At 33.7% G+C, this 24,300-nt stretch overlaps 3 protein-coding genes and 1 non-coding gene across 6 annotated transcripts; all 4 read left to right on the forward strand.

Annotated features, from left to right (window-relative positions):
* The first annotated feature begins 65 nt into the window (after positions 1-65).
* Positions 66-172, forward strand: LOC131645446 (small nucleolar RNA R71). The gene has a single exon (XR_009297067.1). It is a non-coding gene; the product is annotated as a small nucleolar RNA R71 (small nucleolar RNA).
* An 8,760-nt stretch (positions 173-8,932) lies between these two features.
* On the forward strand, positions 8,933-12,234 carry LOC131612359 (protein phosphatase inhibitor 2-like). Of its 3 annotated transcripts, none has more exons than XM_058884159.1 (5): positions 8,933-9,045; positions 10,562-10,633; positions 11,012-11,124; positions 11,498-11,668; positions 11,765-12,234. In XM_058884159.1, the coding sequence occupies exons 2-5, from the start codon at positions 10,629-10,631 to the stop codon at positions 11,941-11,943; spliced, it is 468 nt and encodes a 155-aa protein (XP_058740142.1). In that variant the 5' UTR covers positions 8,933-9,045; positions 10,562-10,628; the 3' UTR covers positions 11,944-12,234. The 3 variants fall into 3 exon arrangements, with proteins under 3 accessions (XP_058740142.1, XP_058740156.1, XP_058740149.1); XM_058884173.1 differs by having other exon boundaries at positions 11,771-12,234; XM_058884166.1 differs by lacking the exon at positions 8,933-9,045 and adding an exon at positions 9,125-9,181.
* A 3,448-nt stretch (positions 12,235-15,682) lies between these two features.
* Positions 15,683-16,509, forward strand: LOC131612383 (uncharacterized). The gene has a single exon (XM_058884184.1). The coding sequence runs from the start codon at positions 15,771-15,773 to the stop codon at positions 16,386-16,388; it is 618 nt and encodes a 205-aa protein (XP_058740167.1). The 5' UTR covers positions 15,683-15,770; the 3' UTR covers positions 16,389-16,509.
* A 6,045-nt stretch (positions 16,510-22,554) lies between these two features.
* Positions 22,555-23,239, forward strand: LOC131612393 (E3 ubiquitin-protein ligase Os03g0188200-like). Its single transcript, XM_058884193.1, has one exon. The coding sequence runs from the start codon at positions 22,557-22,559 to the stop codon at positions 23,094-23,096; it is 540 nt and encodes a 179-aa protein (XP_058740176.1). The 5' UTR covers positions 22,555-22,556; the 3' UTR covers positions 23,097-23,239.
* Positions 23,240-24,300: the final 1,061 nt, after the last annotated feature.

A 24,300-nucleotide genomic window follows, 5' to 3' on the forward strand; every position in this document is an offset into this window, starting at 1 on the left:
TCGATAGTCGTTTTGCATTGTAGAGAAGCTTGTTATAGAAGGTATGAATGATCAACCATTGTTCTAATTCATGGTGTGGACAAACCCTTAATAGCTTTTTGTATCTTTCCCAAGCGTCGAAAAGGGATTCACCATCCTGTTGAGTGAATCTAGTTATTTGGGTTCGTAGGATAGCAGTCTTGCTTGGTGGAAAGTATCTAGCAAGGAATACTTTCTTCAGGTCATTCCGAGTAGTGATTGAATTCGCTGGAAGGGAGTTTAGCCATGCTCTCGCTCTATCTCTAAGGAAAAAGTGAATAAACGTAAACGTATTGCCTCGGGAGGAACACCATTGGATTTCAGTGTGTCTGCAAGTTGAATGAACACTTTTAAGTGCTAGCTTGGGTTCTCTTATGGGAGACCAGCAAACTGGTTTTATTGCACGATTTGCAACAAAGCGAGTTTCAATTCAAAGTTGTTAACTGAGATTGCAGGGTTAGCAATACTTGAATGAGGTTCTTCATTAGAAGGTAAGACAAAATCCTTGAGTGGCTTGCGGTCTTGTTCTCCTGCCATTGCTCTTCTGATTCGTTGGAGCGAAAGTCGTGCATGTGCGTATCTTTCTGGTTCTTATATTGGATCTACAAAAGCTTCGGTACTGCGAATTATTCGTATTGACCAAAAAAAGGGTGCCTTAATATAGACGGCGTAACAACAGGGTTATGATATTTGACGTAATTGGGCCTCGACAACGGCGCCAAAAACTTGATGGGTTAGTTTCACAAGTATACAAAGTGTATCAGAGTAATATAAAAGGTTATCGAACCCACATAGACCTAATGGTCAATCTATCATTTTCTACTGCTACAATGTTTATCTAAGGAGGTTGAAATGAATTGGAATAGGCAAAACAAAATAAAATAATAAAATTTAATTAATTCAGGAATGTAATACTAGAATGCAACTCTCGTCGGTCAATGGTACTCTTATTATTCCTAAGTCGAATTACCTACGGGACAATATTTTCTTCCTTGAAAAAGAATTAATTAAAAAGGAATTGTCGCTCTTGCGTATTCGAAATCAGATTTTACTGTCTAATTTATATTGTCCACTCTCGCGTACCTGGAGCGCTTTGCGTTAAAGTAGCAAAAATCTTTTTTAAGAAATTAGTTTCTTTTATTAGTTGAAAAATGGTTTTGATTGAAAAGTTTAATCTGTAAAGGGTTCCCGCCTTCCACTCGCCTAACCGAATTATAAACTTATAAACGCGTTCGAAAATAGTTTTAAAATCACTTTCTGAAAATATTAAACTTTGCTAATTAGTTAATATAGTGCTCTCACAGTGTTTATTAATAAAAAACTTAACAATTTAATCTTAAGTACCAGACGACTTTCGATCTTACCTGGTGTATTTACGCTTCTACTCTCGTAGTAACCGATCAAATTAATCTTGAAAAATTGAGATAAAATCAAAATAGTCCCAAAAGTAATTCTAAAGGAATAACAGACAGAGTACCGTCGAATCGACGGTCCTCACATTCCAACACTATTAGATTAGTTGGTCATATTCATGATAAACAATGAAGTATTTGGTTGAAACTTAGAATAAGACATATTAGGCAAAACAATTAAAAATAAAACATGCAATTGATAAATTAAACTTAAAAATTAAAGTAAAGACAATAACTTGTAATTGATTAAGAATAGCGATTCAATTCAGAAAGTAAAGTTTGAAAAATAGATTTTGTAAAAGAAAATAATCAAGATGCATATAAATAATTGAACAATAGAATTAAACGATACTAATAATAAAAACCTGCTCCGACGGAGTCTTGAATCTGATACACAAATAATTTACGGAAATGATTGAATAGAAAAGTAAATGCTGGAAAGATTAACTGCTATCGAATGAATTGCTCCAAACTTAAAATTAGAACGATGATATAACTCTTCGATGTGAAGAGATAAAAATTTCAAAATAGTAAATATATGGCTTAAATTATGCTAAGCTTGGATGATTTGAAAATAAGTCTAAACATGTATTTATAGTGTTACAAAACCCTAAAAAGTGAAGTCAAGGTTGTTGGATTCGTGTGACAGTAAATAGGGAGAAGTGGGTGACCATTCCAAAGCAATTGGCTGTTTATGGATTTCCTAGGCGTGGCAAACGCTATACATCATATGGAGAACGCCATAGGTTTAAATTGTGGGGAAAAGGTCTTCAGAGTTGTTGGAACATGGGTTTCATTAACCACGTCATGACACTAAAAATAAAGGTAAAATAATGATAAAATGTGCGTGAGTTGAGTGAAATATGCTGTGTGTTTTGGTGTTATCACAAAGCATGTTGGCTAAACTTTTAGTGAGAGAAAGTAAACAAAAGGAATTTTTAAAAAGAGATTGAGAAATGAGAAATGAAATCACTGAAATTCTAGTGTTTAGATCTCATATGTCCTAATAGATGTCGAGACATTAATCTTTGAACAACATACAATGACAAGGTAAACATGATTTAACAACAAGGCTAGAAAGTAGCTTAACACAAGTAATTGTTAATCTAGTTCGGTGTACAACAACACCTATTATGAGGGCTACCAAGCCAGGAAGGAAATCCACTATTAATAGTATCAATTTAAAGCTAAAAAACATCTAGTTTACAACTTCTCACTTAATCCCTACCTAATGCAACTTCTACCTAAGAACTTCCTAGATAAGAAAAACCCCTCTCACTTCCAATCACCACAGTGACGTCTCACAATAACAATCTCAGTTACTGATATTCACGACCCTTTACCTCAATCTTCAATTACAATAAATACTAGATTAAGAACCTCTTAATCAATAATACTTGATCTTGTTTAAAAGCTTCGATAAAAAACAATAGCTTGAGACACAAGCAACACACACTTAGAACAATGTATCAATGATACCTAAGTGACATACATACATTCAATACTTAACAACTTATGAATGCATGACATAACTTACAACTCCATAAAAACAGTCATACTATTCTATCAAGAATGATATTAGAGAGGCTCACAATTAATACACAAACCCTAACCTATTCCCCGTAAGTTCTACTAAAACTAGGTTAGTTGTCTTCTATTTATAGCACACATCTGGTCTGGATTTGGGCTTCAAAATGTAGCAAGGAGACTACTAAATATCTGCACAAGATTCTCCATAAAAATAGGTCTTCCATCATTAGTTTCCTAAATATTATCCATATTTAGAAACTATAAATACATCTTCAAAACAGATAAAATCTTTTATCCTTAAATTAAGCGTCATATTGGACTGCATAATACTCTCCAAATATTCTGCATCTGTACCACACAAATCCAAAAAGCCCATACCAGTTGTTCACAAATTGCAATGTCATATGATCTTGCATAAGACATCTTGTTCGACATGTTTCTTCAGTTGCATTTGATAGAACATCCTGTTCAACATAAATTTCCCGCAAGTTGAAGCATCATATATAACATTTCGCTGTTAAATTTGCTTTACTAAAATCAATGTCAATCATACAATTAGAGAATTAACAATCACTTTTCTATATGTGAAAAAGAGTGGAAAGGGACCTTTATTCATTGGCTAAAGGTTGGCACATAAAAGGAATTATTTTAAGGCATTTTGTGACTTGCCAATCGAGTGGTACGTATTCCCAATTGACTGGTTACCCTAAGTTAATTTACTATCAAGTTTAAAAAGGAAAGAAAATATATTTATTTGTTAAACATCATTAAGGCTCTGTCCTAATTTCTTAGGGTGCAATTTTTAACTGAGCCAATCGATTAGGTTAATGTGTCCATTGATTAGGAAAGACAAAACTTTATCCAGAGCTATTATAGCAACTCCCAATCCACCTAGCATGAGTTCAAGACATTTTTCAAAATGTTTTCTTGATAAAAATAGGTTTGAAAACTGTGTGTGTGTGATTTAGGCATGCACTTTTATGAGAATACCCCCATGCTTTATAACATGTTCAATCAAACATGTCGAGACATGGCTTCCATAAACTTTAAGACTTTTTCAGATGCTTCATTCTTATAAACACTTGCTTGATTTTTCTTTGGGGCGAGGCTTGAGTTATATTCTGTTTGTTTGCCATCCTCATAGAGTCAAGTCCATTATCAAACCCTAATAGTTTAGTTTGCATCTTTAACCGCTTTAATCACTTATGCTTGACTTTAGTCCTTATTAGACATTTAGTTGTCATCTTTAAATATTAGTTGTCATCAACAACAAAAAAATCCTTATTGAATGCATATCACGTGCGAGACAAAGTTCCACACATATATTATTTCAAGAGTATCCCATATTTCTTTGGAAGTTTTGCAATTATGAATATAAAAAATTGACTATCATCTAGGGACATTACTAGAAAATTCTTGTTTTTGAATTCAATTTAAAATTTTCTCTTTTCTTCAGCGGTCCAAAGAGATTAGAGTTTATCTACTACTTATTCCATAGTTCTTTATTTATAGTTTTAATATAGACTCTAAATCTAGCTTTCCATTATTCAAACCTAGAACCATTAAATGATGGAGGTTTGTTTGGGAAAGATCTCATGTTTAAGAGTGAGTTGGAAGTCATTTTTCTCCTGAGACAATTAGTTGTTAAACAACAGTTAGATTATGATGCCACTTGTTGAACATATGATTCCATACACAAGAGAATGGGGGTGAATTGTGTGTTTCAGAAAAATTGTAGTTTGAAACACTTTTATTCAAAGTTTAAAATCATTTTAAAAACACTTTAAAAGTTAGCATAAAAAATCAAGAATAAAATACGGAAATTAAAAAGTTAAGGGATAGAGAGATAACACTAGAAATTATAGAGGTTCGGTAAAAAAGATACGACTTAATCCTCTCCATAAGATTTATTCTTGAGAGTATCGATTCAATCTTAAGAGCTTTTAGTAGGTTGAACTTTTGAACCTCCTTATACAAGGAAAATAAAATTTCTGGCTAACTTCCAATCAAACAACAAATATAGGAGAGAAGCAGTTAGTCTTCTTTCCAATATAATGGATTGAATAAATTAGTCTTCTTTCTAAACATAAACTTGAAACGATTAGTCTCCAAGATAAACTAGGATTTTACACGGGCTTATCTCCAACCTTAGCAAACTTTTAACCAATATGAGCTTACGAACTGAACCGAGATTTTGACGCACTAACCACGAACCTATGTGATTTTATACCGAAATGATTTTCAAACTTAGAAAGCTTCTAAATAGGTTGGAATTATGAACCGAACGAAGGTTTTACACAAGATAACGATGAAAAAAATTTCGATTTTATACCGAGCAAATCTCGGACCAATAAAAGCTTTTGAACACGATGTGCCTTCAAGTTGAACCGATGACTTAGTAACTAAATCCCCAAACCAAAGATTTTAAAAAGGTTCAGTTTCAAACCCAATTGAAAAATTCCTAATTGGATAAATTATTCAACGAAGGTGAAAAAAATCCCTTGAAGAATTTACAATACTACTCTTGCAATAATACAAAGATGCCTCACTTACAAAAGACCTTTCTCGAAAACATAACGACTAAATTTCTAAGCGAGAGAAAGTGAGAAATTATTTTTGGAGAGAGAGAGTGAAGAGTGAGACATGAGAGCTCACAGTTTTATATATGAAAATATGAGATAAAATACCTCTATTTATAGGCTAAAGGTTGACAAAAAAAGGAAATTTTTTGTGGACATGGTTAATTTGCCAATAGTTTGGCATCATGCATCAATCGATTGATTTACATAAAATGAATTTTTTTAAAAGGTTTTAAAAGAAAAGAAAAGATATATAGTCATTATCATTCATTAAGATATTGTCCTAAATTCTTAGAGCATATTTTTTCACTAACCCAATTGATTAGGTGTAAATGTCAATCTATTGGTCAGAAAAAAAATTCTCAAAACTTTTCGAATAACTCCCGATTCAACTGGCATAACTTTAAAATAATTTTAGAAATAATTCTTTAAGAAAAATAAGTTATTAAGCTTTTTGTGATAGGGTCACACTTCTCTCTTTCATACTTTGAAGCATCAAGACTTGTTAGATAAATTAGTCATACAAACACTTAGTTGAATTCTTATTGGAGACGAGTCTTTAGAATTTTTCTAGTTGGAAAGCATCATAAGAGGATCTTTGCAACAATCATTAAACCATGGCTTCCTAACTTTATTTTCTTGCATATTTAATTCATTGTTATGCATGATCTGTAGTTGTTAATTATCATCAACACAAGTTCTCATAATCAAAAGAATATTCATCTTTTAGAAAGCTTCTTTGATTACTAACTTGCAAAACATGGTTCCACAAGAACTATCTTTCGTTGCCAAGGACTTCCCCTTCTTCAGAACCAATGTAGGACTTTCTCCTTGCTTTTGGATTTTACGAGTGCGAGCATCATCCATGGAATGGTCCTCGACATGCCTTTTTTCCTCCACTGTCATTAGGCAGCCTGGGCAACTCTTAGGGCTACTCGTCGATTTTCATTCAACCTCCTTCTTGTCAAGGCGCTCATTCCTCCCGGCTAGTGAAAATTTAGACATTTTCTTTGCAAGAAAAGAACATGAAAAATATCTGACTATGTAATCATAAACGACCTCAAATAAAATGTTTTTTCTCGACCACAAACTCACCTAAGTATTCATCTATTCTGTAATTGTCTTCTCGATCTAGAGTGACCAGGGCATAGGAGCTCGTGTATTCAAAATCATTTAATACTTGGACCACCTCTTGCTCATATGGGGCAAGGCCATCAAAGTCAATACCGATGATGATCCTTGGATCACTCGTCTAAGACAGGGTAACATGGGCTTTCAGTCGCCTCAATCGTGACCATAGAGGCACAATCTTTCCCTCTAAACCTCGCGAACTTATCCTTCCAATCCTCGTAAGGTTTTGAGTGGGACTTTAGCACAAAAAAAATCTAGATGACCGCATAAGGCCACCTATCCACTTTTGGCGCTGATTTTAATGTCATAAAAGAGAAGAATACCTCGACAGAAGGAAAGACTCCCTACATCTGATATATAATTTCAAACTCCCTTACAATACCCTAAACATAAGCGTAGTATGAGAAGGAGCAGTGCTTTTTGTTGCTAAAACTTAGGATTTAAACCGTGTAAAAGGCAATAAAACCCTAAATCATGAATAACAAGGAGAGGCAAGTAGAATTAGAGGCGGCCGATCCATCCCAAGCATCCATCTTGGCCCTCCCCCTCATAACATGGTTCCAAAATCACACCGTCCTCATGTCTAGTATTGGAAAGTCTAATTTGCCGCCGAAAAGCAGCGATACTCTCTTCATTAAAATACAAAGATGCAAGGTCTTAGACATTGAAACATTTAGCATATGTATTTACCATTGATTCCTGGTAAGAATGGGTAGAGCAAGAGAATCACTATCAAAACTACCATGACTCTCACAGCTATAAAGACCTAATTCATGACGCTAGCGCATAACCACTTCTTAAACATTCTAAAATCTAATAACTATCATTAAGAATAGAGAGATAAAATAAAGAAAAAAAATTATACATGAAATCATAGTAAGAAAACTTTTGAATTGTATGCTCTTTGAACCTATAATAACTTTTAACTAGATGAGTGGAAGTTTGGAAGGAAAAAAATGTGGAAAATATTAAAGGAAGAAAGATTAAATCCTTTTATAGAGAGATGAGGTCCAGTTGTAGGGGTAATCTACCGCCACCCACGAGGCATTCCAACAATTAATAGAAAAGGGAAAGATTCCCCATTTTAGAGATATGCGTAAAGGCCAAAATTGGCTTGCTGAGGAAAATTATCCTCAATCACACGCAACACAAATTTTCCCTCAACTGACATTTGATTTCCCTCAATTGACTGATATTTGATTTCCTCGGCTGACAGACGTATAATGATCCAGCTCATTGACACTTGGGGGGGGGGGATATATCCCCTACTATATTCACATAGCTCCCCCCTCATGCTTAAGGGACTTACCTCGTATTTGAGAGGCTCGCCTGAAGGACTCATCTGTATTAGGAGAGGAAAGCCAGACTAAATCACTCATTTTTTACAAGTCCTCGCAATTGAGGGATTGTGTATCAGTATATTTGGAAAGAGTTTATAAGAGGAAAATGAAAGGGCAAAGGCGTAACACATTGCCCAAATAACTTTTTGATAGCCCGTTTATTAGTTCGAGCGCCCATCATTTGGATATGACGTCCATTTATCAGATTGGTCGCCTTCCAAGAGAAATCTCAAAGTGACATATATATCATAGTCAATAATAATGTGGAGTGAGAATCAAGTGGGAAAATACCATGTTGTCATGAATAATATGGGACTAATTATCCCATTCCCATGCTCCTAAGAATGATTACAATTTTTTAGGAGTATGAGATTCAGGCCCAGAGGCTTCTATAAATACCTTAACTTTGAGGTTGAGAGGCTTCTATAAATACCTTAACTTTGAGGTTGAGAGGGGTCCAATCTGATTACAAAATATCACATATACATAACTCTTCTCATTTTTATTCTGTGAGCTAACTCTAAACCTTACAACAAACCCTAAAACCCCAGACAATTCATAATCACTAGAGGTTGTCACATATTATACTTTTAACAAGTACAAATTTATGATTAATTTTTTAGTTTTTAAAAGATGAAAAGATTAAATATACTAATAAATTAATAATATTAAAATCATTTTTATAATTTATTAACGGATACGAATATCTGCAAACACGGATAACATTAAAATGGTATCTATATTCATTAATAAACGTGTATTTAAATATGTATTTAATTTATTTTACCGTAAATAATCTATTAAACTAAGAGTGACAAATTTTATCCACGCTGGTATGAGTATTATCCTAGCTGTTAATCCTAAAAGTTTATCTAAGAAGACTATTAATCCTAAAAGTTTAACCATTAAAATTTAGAGGTATAATTTTGTAATTTTGTTTTGCTTCATATGTGCAACCATTTTTGTATTCTTTATGCATTTTAGCACTTTGCAATAGATCCCAGTTAAACATCGCCATTCAATTTCAATATCAAGGTACAATTCTCTCCCTCTTTCTCTCTTTTTGCTTTTTCTACGCTTCTTCTTTCAATTTTCATTTCGTTCATCTTAGTTGTTTGTTTACCTAGAAAATGCAACAAAAATGGTGATGCTTTCAACTTGATTGTCTGAGGTTTTTATCGCCTTTGATCTAATATTGTAAATTACATTTGTTCTGATGTTTGATTCCGAAAATTTGCATTTCTAAGCCGTTGCACGGAACATGATATCAAATGCCCCCTGTTGCTAATTTTATCTTTGTGGAATCTGTTGATTTTGGAACACTCCCTACGGTCTTTCACTTTTTTGAATATGTTAGAAAGTGGTAGTAGGGGTGTTGCGGTGTCCGACACTTAATGACATACATGTTAGAGAACTCAGATAGATGTCTCGAAAAATGATATATTTTTTTCCTTTGCTTCAACAGTTAAAATTGATGCCCGACACCTATATGATACTCATGGTGCGACGCTCAAATCTCACACATCGGTTAAACATGTGTCAAAACAAAATATATAACAATATCAGTGCCCTATGTTTTTGAAATTATTGGTGTCATAGCATCCGTGTCGTGTCCTAGTGTCTTTTTCGGAGTCCGTTCGCAGGTTAGAAATCAAAGTTTTGGGGGTTTTCATTATATAATTACAAGTTGCAACATATTGTTGATTAGTGCTAATGTGGAATTTCAGGCGGATTAGGATGATGAATAGGGTAGAGTTTTAAGCTCATAGATGTAGGATAAAATGGTATCATGTTACATCACATGTAATGGAATTAAAATCATTCATACTATTATTTGGATATTTTATGATAGAATGGAGTTAAGTTTCTATTTTATTTCATATCACCCCATTTCATATTTTTCCATCGATCTGAACATGGTGCATTTTCTTATGTTTACTACGGTAAAACTTTATTAATCACCTGTAATCTTTCCACAGATGTCTCACAAACTTTCTACCACTCTGCTACAGATCTTACATGAAGCAATTTTCCACTCTAGTTTTCAAGCTAGGTTTTTATTGAATGACAAATGTTAGTGTTAGAAATACTAATAGGGGGAGTTGAACCCACAAGCCATTATCTCTCTAATCCTGAATTTGCCCCCAAACCACCTCAATGCTAAATGTGGCACATTGATTTTTATCCTTTTTCTAATTTAATGTATATGATCAAGTTTGTATTGTTTGATTGGATATGGGTTTGTGGCCTTCTTATATTTTTGTGCTAATTAGTATTAGAATACTATGTACCAAAAGACAATTACAATTCTACGAATGTTACAGTGCTGGCCTTCTCTTTTTGGAATGGTTAGCTTTCTGATGAAATTCCCTTTCCTGCTTGAATTCCCTGTTCTCATTTATATATGTAATTGATTTGACATTCTTTAAAATATATTTCTGCATAGGTTTTGCTTGACCTTTTCTTTGTTTCTTTTTGTTTTTATTTCTTTGCATAACTTGTGTCTATGAAGCTCAAGGACTTACAATCTTAACTTTTATGTTTTTCCCAGTTGACGACGTGACTTGGGGCTAGCCTTACATACATTTGGTGTTCCAAGAGCTATTTCATCCACCAAAATGAAGTAATACTACCAATCTACTTTTTTATATGACTGCTTTGCTTATTTGGTTTTATTAGTTTTTCTGTGGAATCCGAAAAAGGGTAACTTGGTCTTGTAGTGATACCGTCCCGACAGAGTCAGAGAAAGGGTTGGAGTTGGACCCATTATGAATTTATATTAGGTAGCTTTACTTTACATCTGGAAGAAGCTAATTCCAAACTTCCAATACTCATATCCTGTGACCTCCTAGCTTAATTAAATTTGACTTAAAGTTGAACTCCCCATATTTTGGTTATATACAATATATTGTAATGAGCTAAACCAAAGAATATGTTCCTTTGGGATGAATTGAGAAGGAGTCGTAGAATTATTAACCTTTCATTCGTTTTGACATTGCAGGGGACGTGTGAGATGGGATGAAATTAATATTGGAAACATTGAAGCAAACAAACCTGTGAGGCAAAAAATTACTGAGCCGAAGACTCCGTATCATCCTATGATCGAAGATGACAGTATGTAAAGAAGATCAGTTAAACTGCACGTCCTTTTAATTTCCTTTTGCATATCAATATGATTGTGTCTGTATGGAAATCACATGACTATTGCATAATATTAACATGAAAAAAATATATCTTTTGCATCCTTGAACTCTAATGTTGGATTTATTCTTCTCATAGCGGGATTAAATTCAAAAGTTTAGTTTGTGTTCTACGCGCTTCTGTTTAGAAATGAAAAAATTGCTTTACTGGTATAATGTAAGTTTCTGTTGATGGAGTTTGACAAAAATCCGTGTTTGTAATGTTATGCTCAAGCCTGTTTTTTACTTCTAGATTAAAAGCTACTTCGTGTGCAGCTACTTTTCATCTGAGTAGCTTAATTTTTTAGGCTCTCCATCTCCTGGAAGAGGAGGGTCTCATGAATGTGACGATGATAAAAGCGAACCAGCAAAAGCTGAAGAAACTGCTTTTGATAATGCGGCCTGTTGCAGCAGAAAAAAAACTAACGGCTGGTCATCATCTGAGGACGAGGAAGAAGAAACCGAACAAATTGATGAAGGTAAATATTATTCTTTCGCCATTACATGCTATCTAATGAGTCTGGTTTTTTTAATTACAGTAGATTACCAGACCCGATGTCTTGATTCTGAAACAGATGCAGGTTGTAGTTTTAAAGAGCATCGACGGGCCCATTATGATGAATTCCTTAAAGTAAAAGAACTGAGACAGCAGGCGGCTCTTCAAGAGAATGGAAGCGACGAGGATAATAATACAGAGGTCGCCGAGGAGAAGAAACCTGATGTTGACTCATCTTCTCCGGTGAGTGCTGAATAAAGGAAATTCGCTTTGTAGGAAAATGGCTTCTGCTCATTTCCTCCGACCAAATGTTTCTTATATACTGTTTGATGAATAAAACCCTCTGTGGTTTCATTACTTTTTATATTATGGAAAGGAAATAGCTGACCGATTAACCAATTCATTTTAGCGTTAGTTTATAGATCACTTCTTTTTCCATTTGGTATGTTCAACGAAACTTACATGATCCATTTAGATGCGGGTGATATGCCATGTTAGATTCTCTTGAGCACTGAGCAAAGAATGGAATTTTCTGCTCGAAATTTTTTCTAGCAGTGCACTGGTTGCTTTTAAATGGTTAAAATTAGATGCTTTCTTGGATGAAATTAGAAAGAAAAAGAAAGTTTGGCATCCTAAAAGCGTGTATAACACTTGTATACTATAGCTAGTTTTTTAATTTTGACAGAAAGTTGAAGTTAGTTAGACAGTTAATTTGCTATATTAGTTAGTGTCAGTTATATTCTAGATAGCCAGTGGCAGTGGCCGATACTTAAGTTAGGTGATCGATGAAACCATAATCTTTAACTTTCAATAATGCACACAAATACAATTGTTCTCTTTAACTGTCAGGTCTGGGTTAAAGACCCGTAAGTTTTATGAATAGTTTTCAAAAATAGTTTTCTTAAAATAAGAGTTATTACAAAAATGAGACAATGGAAATTTGATAGAATATGCATTTGATCGATATCATGAGTTATACAATGTTCAAACAACACAATGAATATGAAACGATAACAATCTTAGACAATCAATGAGTTAATAAATATAAATTCAATTTAATGAGATGTCTAAATTGAATTTCATTAATCAATAAACAAATATAATATTATAAGTTACAAACATATTTAATCATGAGAAAAGATGAATGAGATGATTTAATCTATTACTTGCATACATTTATACAACAAATTGCTTTAAGCAGATAAAATCAAATAACATACGATTCTATCATGTGAGCTATATAGAAAAATAAAAAGATAGGGATAAAGAAGAGTGCACAAGTGTTTATCTTAGTTCAAGGCGTTCGTTCTCATTTTGTACCTGACTCAATCTTCAATTAAAAGTTATTGAAAATTCGTAGTCTTCCATTTTTTAAAATAATTTTTACAATGTGCGTTTAATACAATCAAGAAACTAGATAATGGCAAAATTAAACACAATTAAAATAACTCATATATGTATCTTTCCTTCTTCTTGTATATAACCCATGAAACTGATCTCCACAAAACCATCACTTAGTCTTGAATGTCCACCTACTCAGATCCAAGATCCGCTCCAAGCATCCGTTTTGCATCTGTCTTCACTGAACTCTATCGGTCCCTTGTTTGGGATCTTAGTCTATTTGAAGGAATAAAAACTGTCAACTTAGTTCTGTAGCAACCTTCACTCAGTTCTACCAAAGTCTTCAGTGGAGAAGTAATCATTTTTTTCGCTCTTATTGGATTGTCAATCTCAACCACACTTTTCTCTTCATTGGAGATGAAATTGTATGCTCCGATAGTCTTTTGTTGTATGTTACTTGTTCTGATTGAATGAGTGCTATTTATCTTGAAGAGTTGTTTTGCCACAATTTGCCAAAGGGGGAGATTGTTGTTCCTTTTTGGATTGACTATATTATGCAAAACAACAACATAAAAAAATGATCAAGATTACTCAGCTGTGTCAAGTTTTTTTTGGTGCAGAAAGGACACATGCTGGACGAGATGTTCCAACATGTGAGTACGACATCTGGGACTTACTCAACATGCGTTTAAGATTTTTTGAAAGGATTTTTTGTTGAAGATTCAATTAGATTTTATTGCTTTTATTTAGGAATATGATTATATGATTTGTTGGACAACTGTGAATCATATTTACATTTGAATTTGAAACAAACCAAATCATATCTTTTTGTTTTAGAGATTATGGAAGAAATCACATCAAACTGATTGTGCAACTATTCTGGACGAAATCAAATCAAATATCCAATTAGAAAAGCCCGAAATATGTTTGCTATACAAGGAGCTCAAAATGTACATTGAAAAACAAGCAATACATTGAAGATATTTAGAGTGTTAGTGTTTATTTGAGTCCTTGTTGTTGTTGTATGTACACACAATACTATATTTCAGTAACTTGACATAGTTGTAGGTTTGTCTAGTTGAGTTGTAATTCAACGCTCATTCACATTGATTGAGGTTGATCACTAGGGTTTAGTGATTGAGAGAAAGTGAGACGGGATTTCATATTTAGGAGAGACCTAAATAAAAAGTCATTGGATAGTGTTAGGAAGAGGCATTGAATAACATATGGCTTGTTATTCCTTCAAGACTAAATGTACTAAGCTACTAATAGTGATTTTCCTTTCTTGGGTTGGAAGCCAACCCTCGGGACGTAGGTGTTGTTGCATCAAACTGAGTTACCAATTATTGTGTTCTTTATTGCTTTTTTGCTCCATCATCTTGTACAAGTTAGTCTGTGTTAATTAAGGTGATTCTGATTTAACTTGTCGAACCAGTTGTCCCAAACATTACGTTCGACATCTGTCCCCTAAAAAAGCAAAATTTCTTTCACCAAAGTACGAAACAGAAAAGACAAAACTCATGGCTCTCCTTCCTAAAAATCCTAATAAACTAAGAATGTATAAAAAGAAGAGAAAATTCTGGCTAAGCATTACCTTGAAAACTATGAACTCAATGACTCAAACGATGTATGCTCTACTGAAAGATGTGGCACAAGTATGTCAGCAAAAATGACTGATGGGAGAATAATGGTAAAGATAAAGGAGGTTTGTGACGCGAGAGAAGAACTCTAAAAGATTCACAAACGACGAAAAGGGAACATGGTAACCCCATAACTTCTTATATATCTCCTAAAGAAGATGAACTATGCCATCCTCAGTGCTAGGAAGAGTGAATTGCACCACCAACAATCAAGATCTCATCACACAATGCTCAAGGATACTCAAATGCCCTAGTACTAGAATAAATCATTAATGTCATACGCAGGGAAACATGTTGAGATGTTCATGCGAAGCGTTGCTAATCACGAGGGAGTCATCCATCAAGGCTATTTTATTTTCTTCTACTAGAAGTCAGGCTAAAGAAGAATCCGACAAAACCCTCATTCTACGACGTAGGAACAAGAGCTCAGGGGGCAATTGTCATGGGCCGTCTGCAATGCTCACAAAGAAGACCTAATAACAAGTGTTAAAGAAGAAGGCACACGTAATAGATGAACTCTCATCCCTACCGAGGATGCCCAATCATGTTCTCCGTCACATCTATTGGAACTAATCGAATGGGAACTCACACAGGACGTCGAATCACAAGCGAATGATTTTAATCGCCTATATTATATAAAGGCTAGACCATGTCATTTCAGATATTCAATTCACTCCCGCTCTCAAACTACTTTTCACTCAATCACTAAGTTGAGCTTTAAAATACTAACTTTGAAGATTCTCTCGTGATCTACCATTCTAAAAATTTACTCGAGTGTAACAAGACTCTATTCCATCACTTCACCTAACAATATCAAATAACGTAGTTTTGAAGTTTGATTTCTTAGGTTACTTTATCCTATTTAAAACCTTGTATATCTGTATTTTTTCAAAAGTGACACGAAAATAAAACAAATTTTTGTGACCCTCGTAGATAGGGATAAAAATAGAAAAACATAACCATCCAAACAAATTTTTGTGGTTCTCGTATATGAACAGAAAGAGATAAAAATAGATAAACATAACCATCCAAACAAATTTTTGTGGCCCTCATATATGGACAGAAAGGGATGAAAAGAGGAAAACCTAGGAATCCAAGAGAGTGATGGCTTCTTCAAATTGTACTTCTCAAGACATGGCTTCAATGGCCACCCAAATCTGCAACCAAATAGCCTCCATATTTTCAAACCCCACTCATCCATACCCACCCCCACTCGACCTCTTAGTCACCGAGCTCTCCACAGTCGCCAAACAAAAAAACCGCGTTTTCCTCTACGGAGTCGGCCGTGAGGGCATAATGCTCAAAGCCCTCTGCATGCGTCTCGCCCATCTGGGCCTCTCTGCCCACTTAGTCTTCGATATGACCACTCCACCGATCACTCCCGGAGATCTCCTCATCGCCTCCGCCGGTCCAGGGGGCTTCTCAACCGTCGACGCTTTATGCTCGGTGGCACGGTCTAACGGCGGAAGGGTGCTGCTTCTGACGGCCCAGCCTGAGACGGGTTCGTGTGTGAAGCATGCTAGTGTGGTGGCTTACGTGCCTGCGCAGACCATGGCGAATGATAAGGATGAAGGGGATGTGAAAGCTAGACCGTTGCTTCCGATGGGAAGTGTGTATGAAGGTGCACTGTATGTACTGTTTGAGATGGTTGTGTACAAGTTGGGGGAGGTTTTAGGGGAGAGCCCTGAAGCTATTCGATCTCGACATACTAATCTTGAATGAAATTGTATTCGCTGTTTGATCTTGATGTATATTACGGTAATGTGATCGGTTACTAATGTGTGTAAATGAACATGATTGTAGAATGAGAGAATAAAATGGAAAATTTTACATATTATGACTATCACATTAGAAAGTCTTTTTCCGCATTCTAAATTTTGCAGTATTTTTTTTAGCAAACCTTTTTCCTTGATTCTTCTTTATATCCAATTAGTTGCGTATTCATCTTTATTGTGCATATACTTCTCTTGGACTTAAAACTATTTGATCTTATGTCTCAAACTTTTAACTTTAGTAATACCTTTAGTTAAAAATTCCTAAGGTTAGGAAAAGTGGTGGAATGAGGGAAGAAAAAGTTTAGCTGTTTGAAGTTTAACAGGAGGGGAAACATGTGCTTCCTTTGATGCAAGCTCAGGTTCCAAATATCCAAAGTGAGGTGAAAAGGGATAATGTAAAAAGTGAGTTGGAGATTGCGATCTAGGTTTATCTTTGAACAAAGAACTTCCGAAGATATCCATCATAAGAGGTTGAGTCATGCGGAATACTTGATTGGTCAGGTCCAGGAGGAGAGTTAAATATATTGATGGGTGAGGTTTGGTGTTGGATGGTTGTTTAGATTGATTTGGTGTATCAGTGGGGATTGAAATTGAAGTTTGATGGAAATTCTACTTGAAGCGGAATCTTGTCACCAATAAACTTAGGAGTAAATGACGTGGGTAATTTGATTTGTAAAACTTTTAGTTGAGGAGGTGGAGTTTAATGATGGTTGGGCTAAGAAACTTTTTTTTGGTAAAGTAGGTTCCACTTACACAAAGAGAGAGTCGTGATCAGAGGCTACATGACCAGAGAATTGTTCCATAAAAATCGGTTCAACAATAGGTTCAACAAAGATCGGTTCAACAGAAGTTTTTTGATCAACATGATCACCAGGAATGTTTTTTTCAGGTGCAAATGAGGTCATTTCTAGTTCATTGGTTGATTGAAATGGAGGAAGAAGAAGAGATGCATTTTTTTCAACAAAGCATGGACTAGATGATGGTAGTGAAGTTTTTTGGTTAGATTCTACATAGATACATGAGATAGTCATAGTTGAGAGAGGGGAATAGAGGGACTTATTACACTTTTATGAACTACATTATTAATAAAAGATTTACCGGTTCCCTTCAATCATTTTCTAAAAGGCTTGAGATATTCAACATCTTCCTCAAGGTAGGAAGTTGCAACAACTCTATCCTTTTTTTACTTTCAGCTCTTCAACAACATGAGCTTATTTTCTTTTTATTCTTATTTCTTAAAAGTTTTGATGGTGTATGTGGTAGCAGAAATATGGGAATTTCCAAAGCAAAATTAAATATCTTCTCAGCAATGTCTGTTTTTAAATACTCATTGATAACTTATTCATTATCCAACTGAGTTTTCAAAAGAATTTCTTCAGAAACATACCTTTGTGTTTGGAATTTGAAAAGAGATCCAACTTTATGATTATTTTCCTTTGTTGGTTTAACTTTCACTTTATCAAGATTTTTCCTTTTCACCAAGTTCTCAGCATTAAAAATTATTTCGTTTGAGAACCAGAAATGTGTACTGAAATGGGGAGATAAGATATTGGTTCAGTGGAGAAAGCTTCCGATGTGGCAGAAGAGATTGAGTTGCAAGGTTAACATTCAAACACTAAAGTGAATGAGAGAATTGAAAGTAATGTGAGAGTGATAATGAATTTTAATACCTGAAATGACGTTCTTTACACTTATATACCAAGGGAGACTAAAACCGTCTACGAGTGGTGTGGTGTGCTATACGGACAACTATATGAATGAATTGGACGGTGATTGATGCGTTGGAAGGTGAAATTGTTTAATTATACTCAAAGTGAAGGTCTACCTGTTCCGTGGGCCTCTCTACATGGAATTTTCTCTAGAGCCTTTTGCCATGGGCATTGTAGACGACCTATAACAGTTGTTTCGCAAGCCCCTCTTCCTATTATGTAAAATGAGGGCTTTGTCGTTCAAACCTTGAGGATAGTTATTAACTGAAGTAAGTGAAGAACCTTGATAGGACATCACTAGCATTTGTAACAGATGCAATAAATGTCATTCTTTGAATCAAAGATATATTTTAGGGGAGTCTCGATGTGTGTCTCTATGTCTGATGATACAATTGTCCCCTCTATCATATGACACTCAAGTACTATGAATTGTTCACGATGAGATATTAATCATTAGTGGCATGGTTTGCGTTGCTTAATGTAATGGATCGTAAAGTTCACCCTTGTTGAGACATATATAAGGAGTTGCGTCGCTACTATTTTCTCTTTCTTCATCATTTGTGAATATACGAACTCTTTTATTCTCTTATTTGTTACTTCATCTCTTCTGGCCACTCTTTCTACATTACTCTTCATATCTGACCTATTCACGCATTTCTTTTGGTAGGATCTATGATGCGTAGGCCATCAACTTGTTTCTTCTGGGTAACAACCATACCCTTCTCTTATATTCTTGCTTTCGTCATTCGAGTTTTTTTTGGAGGAAATGGCTTACGGGATTTTCGATCTTTCTGCTTTGCACTCTAATGAACCTCCCCACCAAATACGTATTTTAATAGGGGTACCAAATTTATCTTTAACTCTGCTTTGGAATGTTATATGTATTTTTTATGTGTTGGTAGAATCCCTATCGATGACGGGGAGGACCTCTAACTTGAAATTCGAGAGGTGACATGGGGTATTCCATCGATATGGTTAGACCAAGAGACGGTGAATAAAATGGGGGAATTTGGAGGGGAGAGGAGAAAATATAAATTTTGATATTTAAAAAATAATTATATTTACTAAAATATTTGTAGCTGCATATCCCTAAGGGGAGTTGGTTGCACGTCCTTATCATATGAAGGGAGAGCACCCCTGGTACGATTATTTTGTTGCTTGTCTTATCATTTTCTTTTATTATCGTTTATTGAGTATCCCTCACAAATCGCACACCTTGAATTAAGTTTGAAATCGTTTCGTAAAACTTTTAGCGTGCATAAAATATTTGGTTACGTTTGAACTTGCTCAAGATGTCTTTAGTCAAGTGCATGAGTTTGTGGAATAACTATGTGTGTTCAATTCAATTCAGGTGCAAATACAAACTTTAAAATCATGAAAAGGAGTTTTGATGCATTTGATTAGAATAAATCATTCACACACTTAATTTGATTAGAACAAAATCAAACAGAAATGACCAAAACTTTCCAAAAACCATTTGATTCGAATCATACAATTTCATGTCACTTCTGTCCGAATTGATTCGAATTACACTTCGCACATGATTTGAATCACGTAACTTTTGAGCATTTTTCAAAGTTCCCTGGAACAATTGATTAGAATCAATTATTGAACATGATTCGAATCATGGGGCCTATGATTCGAATCACATATTGCACTTGATTCGAATCAACTACAAAATGGGTCAAAAATCTGAATCTCTTTTGTTCCATTCACTTGCTCACTTGACTCATTACATGTATTGACTTAGATTTGAATCTAACCAATCTTTTTTAGTCTTTTACATGCTTAATATCAATCACATATGTAAGCATTTTTCATCATTTGTTCATGTAAGATTTTCATAATCATTTGCGAATTTTTGTGAAAAATCAACCACCTCTTTTGAAACTCTTGCATTGAAATTATTTCCTCTTCAACCTCTTTTCAATTTCATTTCTTAATCATTAGTGACTGTTAAATGATTGAGGGAGACTCTGTCTTGAAGTTAACCGTTCTTAAATATTGGATAAAGGGTTATCAAGTTCTTGCAAGAGTGAGGTTATTGTCATTGATGCAGACAAATTCAAGTGAAAAGAAGAATGTCTTCTCTCAAGAATTTCCTTAGTTGTGACTGAGCGGAAGGCTACAGATAAGGTGAAGTTCTTTTTACATCTACAGACAATTTACCGCTCAAGGAATCAATAGGATTAAGGGGTTGATTGCTACACACAAAGGCTTGGAGTATAATTGGTGATATTGGAAGATTGGAAGCGTTGATCGAGTAAAGATTGCGCAAAAGAGTTTGTCATTTGGTCATATACAAGTCAAGATCCAAATTGAAGAGTTTATTTGTTATTTTTCTTTAGCATTATTATGGATTGGTGATTGTATATACTCTCAAGATATTTGTCAAAACAAAGAAACAACTATTAAAGTGGACGTAGACTCACGCGAAGACCACAAAGTCAAACCACTATAACCCCGATGTCATCTCTATATCCCTTACTCTTGAATTTGAATTTCGTAGAACATGCACGTTTAGGTTTAAATTTGGTAATAGCGATTTATTTGATAAACTTAGGTTTTATTGGTAATAGCGATTTATTTGATAAGCTTAGGTTTTATTGGTAATAGCGATTTATTTGATAAGCTTAATACGTTGTGTTTCTTCATCTAGACATTACGATATTTGTAAAGTGATTTAAGTTGTTACTGAATAATTGGGAATTGAGTATCATTTTACATTTTCGCTCTATAAACTTCCTCGCACAAACTCTTAAAAACCTCCAGTTATTCTCATTTGAAGAATCAGTTAATTTTGTTTTCAAAAGTCTATTAACTCCTTTAGACTGTTTTCTATTGTCATATTCTCACCCAACACTATTTTCAATTTTATTTTAATATTTCAAAACTATTCATTTTCTTTTGTGTTACTGTTTCTCTTTTATTAGAGTTTTCACTATTGCTTTCATCAATTTATCATGATTGTTCTCTACCATCAAATTATTTTCATATTTTTATACTTAATATAAATTATAATCACCACACTTTTGTTTTTTTTTTTTAATTTTGTTATGTATTGTATTATATTTTCTTAACGTAATATTTTTTTGGTCTCATAAGTTAATCTTGGAGTTCATTTTAATCCCTTAACCTTAAAAAGATCCATATTGATCTCTTAATTCTTCAAAATATATCATGTTAGTCATTTTTTGTTAATTAGCGACGAAAAAAATTTAAAAACCAGTCCCTTCATTTTTTGTTATCGGCGTTGTGTCTCAATTTGCTGAAATGTGTCATGTTAGATGATTGCATCGATACAAAATTCACACCATTATATTGAGTTGTATTATTTTCTCAAATTATTATTGGCCTCGACATCTTAGTCATTGTGTCGATAATTTTTTTTCTTCATAATTTGATGCATAATATTTTTCTAACTATTGTTAATTTTGTTAAAATGTATTATTTGTCCATTTATTTCTTTTTATATAAGCAAATGATTGAATATAAGAGAGCACTAGGAGTACTCAACCCATATACAAACAAGAGAACCACCCTAAAAAGAGTATACAGCGCAAACTACAATACAAGGAATAGGATCCAAAAGCCAATCTTTCCACCTACAACTCAAGTCCCTTCTACTTCTACAACCAAACGATTTTCAAGATAGCATTTTTGCCAATGCAACAATCTCACCCTTGTGGCCTCCTTTAAAAAGAGTTTCGTTCCTAACAAGGCAAATGGACCAAACAATCGCTAGCCAACAAAGATACTCAAATTTCTTATTAATCTTTGGTCTCATTAAGAGCATTAAACCTGCCAAGTGATGACAAGAAGAGACGAAAGACACTAAAAAAATCAAAACTAATCCAATAAGATAAAATTTGCCACACGTTTACACCTATAGTAATAGTATTATTATGGTAAGTAATCTTTTTGATTACGATATAAGTTTATTTAAGCTATAATATTAAAATTTTCTAATTTTGAATATATACTGTTAATATATAAATATTAATATATTATAAAAAATATAAATAAATTTTTTTAATTAATTTTAAACCTTAAATATATATTAGTTGAGTTATTTCACTCGCTTTATTTTTATGTTATTAATTTAGATGCTTTGAATTCTTTTACAAATTCTTCTTTTTGATTTCAACATAATCAAATTTGTATTTTTATTATGGATTATTCCAATTTAAATTAGTCAATATTTTCAATAAAAAAATTAACTTTTCTTAAAATAAAATCATTCTAGATTATATTAGCCTATGTCTAACACACAAAAATAGAAAATATTCATTTACCAAAAATACTAAAATTAAATAAACAAACATTTACATACCCGCATACACATCCATATTCTTACACCACATTGATACAATTTTTTCATTCATTTTTTCTTTTTGAAAAAAAAAATGTTACCCATTATCATTTTCTTCGTCCTTGTTTGTGCTCATCAGTATTGTACCGCAGAAGCACAGTCAGACGACTCATCAGAAACATTATGGGACTTGTCTTCGCTTGGTGTAGTTCTTGAAGGCCTCATTGCAACAATTCTCTTACTTTTCATCTTTGTATTGTTCCTAAAACGTTTCAGATACTCACAAAACGACGTAGCAGAGATACCAAAGTCTGAAAATGACACTGGTATAAATCCTCAACTACTCCAAACTTTCCCAATTGTATTGTACTCTTCCGTAAACAAACATGTTAAGGAAGGTGATGAAGGTCCTCTACCATGTGCCGTGTGTCTCGCTGACTTCAATGACAACGATAACGTTCGAGTTTTACCTCAATGTGATCATTTCTTTCATCCTCCGTGTATTGATGCCTGGCTTTCTACTCATGTTACTTGTCCTGTTTGTCGTACTGAGCTCAATCTTCAACCTTCCTTTCAGTTTGCCATTTCTGTTAATACACAAATCAATGGTTGTGGTGGAATTGAAAGGGTATAATTAAGGTAAGGACTAAGGACTAAGGCTGGCTGCAACATCATGATTATTCAAAGAACCCTTCATTTTTATTTACAGTGAGCTGATATTCATTTGAGCGTGTATTTGTATTAATAGAAAAAAAATATTCTATGAATTTTGTTGTTGTTGTGAAATAATAGGAAGCTCTTGGTTTGAGCCAAATGAAAGCAATGATTTTTAAAGTATTTAGTCCCTTCATATCTACAAACTAATTTTCCGGGAACTCTAACTTAAATCACTTAGCTCGTTCTTTATAGAGATAATTTACTATTTAGATTTTTTTTTTAAAGTATTTTGTCCCTTCATATCTCGTGATTAAGAGTCTGTGTATCGATATATCTATAAATCAATCATCTAAACATAGAATTCACTATCATTCGGATAAGTATTCATAAAGAGATGCACGAGCTCATACGATCTCAAATAGAATCTACAAAATTCACCATTGTGAAAAGAGAGGAGAGCTCTCCCGGCCACGAGGCTAGCTCGACATTGAATTAGGAAATATCCCAACTTTGCTAATTGAAAAATGATTCAGATGACGATTGTAGTCAAAGAATTCAATAATAAGTTAATGACAATGATAATCACGCTTAATCAAAGAGATGTAGTCATTATAATGACCATAAACGACCTTAATTATGAATGGTATGCACATCATAGGCGATAAGAAAAACAAACTCATTCACAAATTACACACATTGAATAAACTCATTAATACGCATGAAATATACCTTATTTGCAATATTCTAATAATTCAGATAAAAATATTTCTTATAATAAAAAATTTAATTTCTTAAAAAGTAACATTTATTCGAGTGGAGTCATGTTATTATATGTATAACATATTTTTTTGTCTATCTCTTAAAAATAAATAAATGAGATGTCGCGAATTTAAATTCACACGTTTACAGTCGAATGTCCACGCATAACTATCAAATGAACTATCTTAATTCGATGGCATGTTATTTTTTATCACAACCAACGTATAACTTGAAAATAGTAAATATCCATTTGTAAAAGAAAATAACTTGAAAATAGTAAATATCCATTTGTAAAAGAAAAATAAAATATAAACATACATAATGGCATCCACATTTCTATTTTCACTCCATCGTGTCTATCCTTTAATCCTTATAAAAGAACTATTTTCTTTTAATACTTATTTATATAATGTTGTTTCTAT

The sequence above is a fragment of the Vicia villosa genome, linkage group LG1, assembly GCF_029867415.1.
Source record: "Vicia villosa cultivar HV-30 ecotype Madison, WI linkage group LG1, Vvil1.0, whole genome shotgun sequence".
NCBI lineage: Eukaryota > Viridiplantae > Streptophyta > Magnoliopsida > Fabales > Fabaceae > Vicia > Vicia villosa.